At 40.6% G+C, this 9755-nt stretch overlaps 1 protein-coding gene across 3 annotated transcripts; it reads left to right on the top strand.

The window, feature by feature from the left end:
* Positions 1 to 372: 372 nt before the first annotated feature.
* LOC113405168 (cholecystokinin) lies at positions 373 to 9167 on the top strand. Of its 3 annotated transcripts, none has more exons than XM_026646097.2 (3): positions 373 to 446; positions 4200 to 4457; positions 8823 to 9167. In XM_026646097.2, exons 2-3 carry the CDS (start codon positions 4202 to 4204, stop codon positions 8957 to 8959), a joined length of 393 nt encoding a protein of 130 aa, XP_026501882.1. In that variant the 5' UTR covers positions 373 to 446; positions 4200 to 4201; the 3' UTR covers positions 8960 to 9167. The 3 variants fall into 3 exon arrangements, with proteins under 3 accessions (XP_026501882.1, XP_026501880.1, XP_026501881.1); XM_026646095.2 differs by lacking the exon at positions 373 to 446 and adding an exon at positions 2454 to 2542; XM_026646096.2 differs by lacking the exon at positions 373 to 446 and adding an exon at positions 2469 to 2528.
* Positions 9168 to 9755: the final 588 nt, after the last annotated feature.

Genomic DNA, 9755 nt, shown 5'->3' with positions numbered 1-9755 from the left:
CCTCGTTTCTATGGAAGAGGCCCCCTCCTGTTTTCATTGGGGGGGGGAGTTCCTCGCTTTCCCCTGCTATACTAACATTTCATGGAGGGTCCTCTCCCCTCCCCGCACTGCCTCCGTTACCAGAGCTGCTGCTGCTTGTGCAGCCAACCCCCAGCCCTGCACGACACGTGGGTCTCAGGAGAAGGCCGGGGTCTTAAAAGGAAAGCAAACTGCGCCGGCTCCTTTCCTTAGCGGGAAGGGAGAGAAAAAAACCACACTCGTGTAGTCTGTGTCTCGGACGTGTAGATTAAAACGAGGCAGGGCCAGGGCAACCTCCAGCAAAGCAGCCACACGCGGCGGTGGGTGCCTTATTTATAACTAGTGCTGTGAAGCCTAATCCGCCCCGATCCACTGTACCCAGAGGCACTTCGGGCTGAGCTCCAGAGAAGGGGGGTAGGAGAAAGAAGGTAAGAGGAGAGTTTCGTTCCTTAACTCGGTTTGCCTGGCGGTGAGCTGGAAGCTAGTGGAGAAAGCAGCTCTGGTATTTCTGAGCAGCCTCTCTCTGTTTTCTACCCACCCGGTGCCACATTGGTTAGCGGTAGGTGACAACAGAAGACAGTGACCAAGCAGCGGTCCGGGCCAGGGAGAGGCAACAAGAATTGACGTGTCAATCAATGTGTCAATCATAATTGCGGAGCAAAGTGCCACAGCGCGCATGGTCCTCACCGCTCAATACGTGATTCACCAGCTGGGCCAGGGCTCCGGCTTGGATCTTGCTCTGATTCGCTTTCCCCCCTCCCACTCCCAAAGAGAAAACATCTGGCTGTAGCGTTTCAGCTGTTTGCACGGGACGCTAGAGAGGGGCAGCCAGTTCTGTGGCGAATGGGGGAAGCTGATGCTAAATACTGGGGAGCAAGAGGGTTGTGCGGGGAGCGGACAGGTGATAAGGGGTAGGAAGAAGGCAGAGGTGTGAGTGGGTGTGTACGGCTGGGGAAGTGACACTGCGCCAGAGGCACGCAGATTTGCTCTCCGAAAGCAAGCGGTGGGACTGGAAAGGAACAGTTCTGGCTGCAGGGGGAAGATGATGTGGGGCGAGGGGTGCAGTGTAAGGCGGGTAGCAAAGCACAAGGCAAGTCTAGGTTTCCATCCTCACGCCTTATCCCGTGGTTTCCCACAGCTGCTCGGGGGCTCAGCCGTTTGTTTGCTGGCAGTTCCAGCTCCACTCGTTCGCGCTGGGCACGGGGCGCGCAAACTCAGCTTCACACTAAAGACAAACCCTCGAGCCGTAACCCGTAACACCCCCCCCCCCGTCTAAACATAAAGCGTTTGGCACATCAGTGGCCTCTGGAGCCCCCCTTGCATGGCACCGGAGTAGAAAAGCCCCAGGATCCCCTCCGACTCTGCGCGTGTGAATATTGGAATTAGAGCGAATCAATCCTACGAATTTTGTTGTTTTATCAATTCCTTCCTTCTAGCAGGACGGTGCCCGCTGGGTGAGAAAAACCTGATCCTGTCCAAGAACCCCTCACCCCTTTACCCCGCAAAAAAGTGTGTATTGCACTGGAAAATTAACGCGTGAGGAGTAGGATTGAGAAGGTCACACACAATCTGTTAAAACCATTGCTTTAGGGATGGAGAGGAGAGAGAAATTATCCGGCACTCCCTCAACTTCCAGTGTGTTTGGAGCGGTCTGGACAATTCTGTACAGTTCTCACACTGCATCGATTCCTTATTCTACATCCTAGAAATGCATGATTTATAGAATCCATACATAAATAAATAAATAAAATCAGTCATCGCTAATTAGTGCCGAGAGCTCAGCTAGCCAGCATTTGCATTTCGCTGCTCTTTATGCCAAAGGTTTGAAACCAGGAACCGTTACTTGAAGTTTTTTAAACATAAGTGTGTGTGTGGGGGGATGTTTAAAACAATATTTAAAGGAGCCTTATCAGCCAAAAAGCCTCTGAACACTTCTTAGGTATGTTATATCTGGGCTAATTTTAGAAAGATTACAAAACAGTCTCTCTCTGGGTTTGTCTCTCTCTTTGGAGAAGGGAAGAAAGTATAAATGTTCAGCGTTAGAGCGTTATTTCACTGCAAGCTGAAATACAGACACTGAACCCTAATTAAGGTGCGTTCTTTTTGGGCTTTGAAAGTGTAAAGTGGTGAAAAGACATTAGTGTCCCCTCCAAAGCAAAGTCACGTCCTTAATTAAAACTACAATACTAGTGAACAAAACCGCTACTGGCATCCATCACGATCAAAGAAGCTCTGGTGAGGAAAGGGTTAAGAACGCAGAGCTTCTTCGTTAGCAGATTTTTGACCCCCCCCCTTCCCCATCACAGATAAATTAATTTGTTACGAAGTGATAGCATCCAGTTGAGCATGTGGTGATCCTTCATCTGCGTCAGACCTGTGTAAACAGATGACACTACCACAAGCACTGGGCTAGACTATTTAAGGAGCAGCATTAGAAACTGTTAGAACTTATCTAACCTGAGCACTACTCTCTCTCTGATTTGAACTAGGAAAAAGTATCTTACTTAAAGGTAGGAGATGATGGGTCAGTAACTTTTTAGCCATAGTTTGGGTGAATCTTTGCTTATAGAAAAATGTAAAAATGATGTGACTGGCTATTTATTTGTCTACTTATTTTTTTAATATGAATTTTCAGTGTATTCTTCTCATGAATATTCTCACAGGCATCTTCACTAAAAAAATTTAGATCTTTAATATTCAGGACATAATGTTCAGCTCTTTAATATGTGGGGGTAGGGAATAATTCATGTTTCTATTGTTCTTTTTACCAACATTTTTATGTCATTAAACAAACTATTTTATATCCTTGAAAAAGACCTTGGAAAGCAAAATTATGTTTTAGTTTTGTAACTGAGCATCTAGTTCTCTAGGGTAGCACAGCATTTGTGATGGGAAGTGAAAATTAATCATGTAAATGATAGAAATATAAAATCATGAAAATGAACTAATATATGTATTTAAATATTGAACTTTAGGTTCTAAGTTACACTCGTTATATGAAGTAGCCAGGTTAGAACACCCATCTCTACATGAAATGAATATAAAGTATATGCATTTTATAAGTAGCAAGGATGTACTTGATGCCTCAGTGACAAGATATTAATTATGCTGGGGCTGTAGAATCCTGAAATGCTACCACTTTGAAACTTTTCTTTCATCTCATAACAATTGTGATGAAAACCTGTTTGCCTCACATTAAAACATTATTAACTCTAATGTATGTGATGGGTAAATTTGCTTTAACAGTTCATATTTGAGACACAATTTTTTTTATATATTGTTAAATAACTCGTACGTTTTAGGGGTTCTTAGCCATGAAATATTTCATATACACATAGAAAATAGCATTCTAGCATTAAGAAGTATCCAGTTCAATATTTCCTCTTGAACAATGGACTGTTTACAAACTGAATACTTACTTTACATATCTTAACTATAATACACAGATTTGCATTAAATAGTTATATAAACTGAAATAGAGTGCTTCTAGAAATGTAAAATAAGTCCTATGTTTGGATTTTATAGAAGCAAGAAAATATCCATAACACTTATTCTCTGTTTTACATGAAGAAACATATTGTTCCAAATCATTCTATGTCTAATTCTTAAACAGCTTTGAAAATTCACCTGAGACCCATGTTTATTCCACAGTTTTTCAATTGTTGGAGTATGATTTTGTTTTCCTTTCCCTCGGTGACCTTTTCCCTCTCTCTCTAAGATATGGTAGAACAGCTGGAACAATTAAGCACAAACAAAATACATGTTGCTAAAATAAACATTCTTTACCAGCTTTTCAAAACTGAATATTTGTATCACTTGTATATTTTAACAAGATGGTGAAATACTGAAATGTTTTGTCCTGAGATAGAGGAGGAAATACAACATAGAGAAGAAGGCAGTTCTTCAGCAAAGAGTTTTGCAATGGATTGATTTTATCTCTACTTGTACCACTATACAGCCCTATCTCTCTACTGCCTCTTAAATCTAGAAACATTTTACCTACCTGTCAAATACTCTCCTGCCAATCTTCTCCCCTTTAACACTGTTCCTTTGTTTACTGTACTCTCTCAAATCTAGTTTGTTCAGAAGTCAGCACTTTTTTTAAAAAGGGAGGGAAGGGGATAGTATTAAATACAGTGAAGTTCACCATTCTAACAACCTCTAATTTCTTTTCCCTCCAGCTATGTACAGTGGTATCTGCATCTACATGTTCCTTGCTATGCTGTCAACGAGCTCTTTTGGACAGCAGGCTACAGGCTCACACAATGAGAATCCTGTGGCCACTGAGCTTGAGCAGAGCCTGACAGAACATCACCGACATGTTCGTGTCCCTTCATCTGCTGGCCAGCTGAAACCTATCCAGCGGCTGGATGGAAATGTTGACCAAAAAGCCAACATTGGAGCTTTGCTGGCCAAATATCTCCAGCAAGCCAGAAAAGGTAATAGCTAACGTATTATGCCATGTGTCTGTGTCAAAAGAATTCCTTTTGAGATTCAGTACTTTTATAGAGTCATAGATTTTTAAGGACAGAAGGGACTACTATGATCATCTACATTTGTAAAGGAAATATTGAAAAATATTAATAAGGAATTGAGCATTTGCTTTTATACATGTACAGTAAGAATCTATCTTACATTTCTAGTTTCATGATTGCTTGGAGTACAATAGAATTGTACAACTGCAAACATCTGTGGTGTTGCAGCTAGGTTTGTTGCATACAGTGACAACGGAGTAGTGCAATTTAAGGGCTTGATTCTTCAAACTCTTACAATAGTTGCACTTACCCACCTGAGTAGGTAATGAGACAACCTACATGAGTAAGGATTTGTAGGCTAGAGGCCCACAAAACATATATTTGCACAAAATAAAATGGTTTACAGTATATACATTATAGTATATACTTACACACAAAGAATGACTTTAGAAAAGGAATGCTTTCCTCCTGAAAAGCTAGATATTTGTTCTTCCAAAAGAGTTACTGGATTTAAAACACTTGCAAATAGTTATCCATTCAAACTTCCCTGTAAGGGGCTCATTCGCTTTTTTTTTTTTTTTTTTTAAATTAAATGCTCTGCTCTGAAAAAGAGCTCAGTTTTGTATCTGAATACACCGGACTATTGCTCGCGTATTCTGGGGGGCAGGCTACTTGCAGAGCATTTCCAGTGAGCAACATGGCTGCCAAGTGCAGCAAAAACTACTACACGTGATTTCAGAGGTCTTTTCATCTGCTAAGTCTCCCTATATTCTACACCCTGCATTGCAGGAAAGGAGGATATCTTGGAAGTGAAGGGGATGGGTGTCAGGGCCAACAGGAGATTCTTTGCCTGCTATTACACAGCTGTTTTGATGTCAGGCAATTACTTCACTCCCAGACCAGAATTATCTCCCCTCATGCACTTAGGATGAAATTCACTTCCCCCAAGCAGTGGCCTGTCCCTTTCATTCCCCTTCACATTGGCCTGTGCAGGGCTGACAGAGACCTCTTCTTTGTCACACATACTGAGGCCTCATTGTAGAGCTTATATTGTGCTGGCCTCCACACTATGTTGAATTTCTTCCTTACTCCTGATAGGACTCTGCAGTATATGTCATGTGTGTGATATACAGCATATATATTGTCTGCGTTTTCACACACACACGTATTCATACTTACATATATAAAATGGTCAAGTAATAAAAAAGTTATAAGCAACTGGAAAAAATATCACTTCTGAACATGCTCTGAAGACGTCTGAACAGCGCCTAATCATGCCATATCTAATCGTGTACATTCTGGAGTCCAGTTTAACAGTAAAAGTAATATAAGGAGGAGAAGATCTGATGTTCATTTAGAAAGATCAGTGCTATAATTAAATGATTTGTGGGACTAAGCATTATTATTACAGGAGATCTATGAAACAGAATCTTCATTATATCTCTCCAGTTTTATATTTCCATCCTTCATTTCCTGAAAATCTGCTGTTTGGAAGTTTATCTATTTATTCTGTTTCAGTATGGTTTCATAGTTTGTGCATTCTCCAAAATTCCTGACTGGCATTCCAACTATCTCAACCAGGTATCATGAAAGAACACTTTGGCTTTATCTTAAATGTTACCTGACAGAAGACATCTTGTATCTTATTGATTTAGCTCAGATTTCTTAAAAAAACCCACCTATTTTTAGAAGTATGTTCATAGTCTTTAAAGCCACTGTAGGCATATGATACAATACTTTCTTGTGACCTGGTAGAGGTCAAGCTTGATTCTAGCCCATCGCAGACAGATGGTTGGACTCAGACATGTTAATGAACTTGTAACAGGAGAGGATAAAGAATTCAGAGGGAAAGGACAAAAATATGTAACCTTTGTATGGCTGGATCTCATGAAAAGCACACTGTGGCCTCTCATTTACTTCCCCTTCAAGTCCATTATCTACCAATTATATTCTCCTCCTTTAGCAGAAGACCCTTATGGCTTGTGTGTTCTAGGAGGGGTTGCTCAGTGTAGTAATTTCATCAAGATAATATTGCTTTTAAATTTAAAAAATGGCTGATATGAAGCTTCCAACTGATATATGATGACAAATCTCAAGATATCCCCTCAATTCCAGTTTTAGTCACTTTGGGGATGTTCAATCCATACCTACTGGCTAGAAGACACTACACATATTGGGACTTTTGCTGTGCTAATAATGATTAGTGGTGATGTTTGTGGTTATGATTTGTGGAGAGGCATTGCCAGTTATAACTGTGGGGAAAAATAAGTTATTATCTCACGAGGTTAGGGTTGGGTTCTACCATCTTTCAAAAATGGCTGTAATTTGAAGCTGAATTGTTTGAAGGCCAGTGGCTCTGTAGAGTCTATAGGCCATCTTCAGAGATTTGAAGGTAATTAAGATGACCTCTATTTTGATGTTAAGAAATTCAGTTTACTGTGCATGACCTACTAGCTCTTTGAATTAAGTTATCCTAAAAGTGTTCTATCATGTATCTGGCAGCTGGGTAAAGGAGACACATTGTGGCTGTCAAGTCAGAGACACATGATTTAAAATTATTTGTCAGGGCAGATCACAATGGTTCTAAAAGAGCCAATAGGGCCCAGTGGGTAATTGATTTGCAAACTCAGAAGTCTTTCAAGTAGAAACAGTCCCTGATCTGAGTGATGAGCTGTTCCAATGGTATCAGACTATACTGCCAAGAAACCACATTCTCATTGCCCCTTAATTACATACTTTGAATTATGTATGTGAATTTCTCAGCTTCTGAGCATTTAACTGATATCCTTAATTTGTTAATCAATCAGACTTTTTAGTAGTTAAATTTTTGCCATTTTGGTTTAAGTAAGTGTCTAAAGAGTGGAGGAGGGGGATCAATTCAGTTTATGTCCTCTCCTCTACAATCATCGACAAAGTGATTAAGTTCCTAACCATATGTTCATTATTTTGTTCTGGATCGTTTCCATCTGTAAAGAAAACTCCATCCACATAAAAGTCCTGTGGCAGCAGGTGTTCCTTTAAAATATAAATTCTTATATAGTAAGAATATTCTGTAGATTTGAGGATTTTTTAAATGTTATAAATTTAAAGACTCACAGATCTGGGTCAAAGCTAAATATTAACAATATTCATGTTTGTTCCTGTTCCCATTAAAGTTAATGGGACCTTTGTCATTGACTTCAGTCATAGAAGGTTTAAGCTTATTTTTATAATTAGAGTATTCCTGCACATGAGGTTAAAATGTATCCATGGAAGTGCAAATTTTCACATTCTTTGGATAGAAGCGGAGTCAATTAACATTTTAAAATCCTTTCAGTTCTAATGATGTAACGTGTTAAGACAGATGAAGACCTTTCTTTTTAATCTCCGGGCCTTGATTTACCATAGAAAATGTTGGCCTTACACCTTATTAATGCTTTAAACATAGATGGACAAAAAACCAAAAGCAATAGCGGAGATCAGCACTCTAATATTACGACAGAAGGAAGCATAGAAGAACCTTAGCTTGATAGCAGAAGTTGCCCCAAAGTAATAGTACTCAGAGTTCCAGCACAGTTGTATCTGCAAATTCTAGCAAGACAGTTCTCACATACAAACATGCCCAGCTTCTCTGGAAAACCTGCATGTCTGAACTCCATCCCGCTCCTAACAAAGGTACATTGTAAGAATATGTATTCTCGTGCTCTGCACCATCTGTGGCTCTTTAGGCAACATAGAGGACTGTCATGGAGTCCTCATCCCAGGCATGATCCTACTCTCAAGTAGATTTAGCTCATCACAGAGCATTCCATACACTGCCTAACAAACAAGAGGGAGACATCAGAGAGAACACTGAGCAAATGGGCTGAAGCCAGCAGGTCCCTCCTCATCCCTCTAAGTGGCCAGGCAGTGAAGAAAAAACATGCCCCCATTCCCTCCCAGCAGCCAGGGTTGGGGATGGGGAGAGGGAGGAAATGACGTGCCAAATGGAGTCACAGAAGAGACCCACAAAATAGTTAATCCAAGGCTCCAGGTTCCACAACGTGGGAGAACCCCCATGCACTGAGAGAAATGTGCAGATTATTAGTCAGGCTGTACACAAATCATAATGCACACAATTACAAATGCCTGTAGCAAACCACCAATGGATATGCTTTTTATTTTGAATAAAAGCAAATAATTCTGAGTACATTCCCCCCATGTTTACATTATTTTCCAAAAAGGTGCTGTAAAATTTGTATAAACCTCACTACTGTACATATTAATAAGTGACAGATACAAAAATGAGATTTGGGGAAGCTTAAAAACTGAATTCACTTATTCTTTGCCCCCTCATGTCTCATCTGTTAGGTCCTACTGGAAGGATCTCAATGATGGGAAACAGGGTACAGAACATTGACCCTACACACAGGATAAACGACAGAGATTACATGGGCTGGATGGATTTTGGACGCCGCAGTGCTGAAGAATACGAGTACTCCTCTTAAAGAACATCGAACTATCTCAAAAAGAAGAATCCTACTCCCATTTCTGTACAGAAGGAAAAAAAATAATTTTTGTCCTCTACGAATCAGTGTTTAAAAATATATATTATGTCCTTGATGTAAATTCGTCTGTAAAACTATACAATGCAATATATACATATGCAGAATTTTCCAAAAAAATGTTCTCTTTCTCCTATGGTTTCTTATCATACTCTGTTGATATTATATTAAAATTATTTCATTTATTCCCTTCTTGTCCTGTCACAGCAAGTTGCTGGGTGTCTTACAATAAACTCAAGCAGGAAAATGCCTTCATTCTACTAGGTAAATATATTACATGTGTTAAGCAAGCATACAGGTGAAGAACCACTTTTTAAATTAACCTTGCAGCATTCTCTTTGGTTGTGGACTCTAGAGGTAACCTGTCCAAGCATCAATCTAGTAGCACAGTTTTGTCACAAAAGGTCAAGTATCTTCATAGTTACCCTATTTGTAAAGGATTCAGTTATACAACAAAGCAGGGCCGGCTCCAGGCACCAGCTTACCAAGCAGGTGCTTGGGGCAGCCACTTCGGAGAGGGGTGGCACGTCCAGCTGTTTGGTGGCAATTCGGCGGACGGACCCTCACTCCTGCTCAGAGCGAAGGACCTCCCGCCGAATTGCCGCCGCAGATCGCGATCGCGGCTTTTTTGTTTGTTTGGCTGCTTGGCGCGGCCAAAACCCTGGAGCCGGCCCTGCAACAAAGTCACATGTTTTCAGTGAATGGTCAACAGTGCTAAATCTTTAGAAAAACCTTTCAT

The sequence above is a fragment of the Terrapene carolina genome, unplaced genomic scaffold (genome assembly GCF_002925995.2).
Source record: "Terrapene carolina triunguis isolate 2854851 unplaced genomic scaffold, T_m_triunguis-2.0 Scaffold34029, whole genome shotgun sequence".
Taxonomy (NCBI): domain Eukaryota; kingdom Metazoa; phylum Chordata; order Testudines; family Emydidae; genus Terrapene; species Terrapene triunguis.
This window is presented reverse-complemented; position numbering and strand designations above follow the sequence as displayed.

Excerpts from the sequence above, each read along its gene's own strand:
- LOC113405168 (XM_026646095.2), top strand. Across the intron at positions 4,458-8,822 it reads TCTCCAGCAAGCCAGAAAAG|GTCCTACTGGAAGGATCTCA; the intron begins GTAATAGCTAAC and ends CTCATCTGTTAG.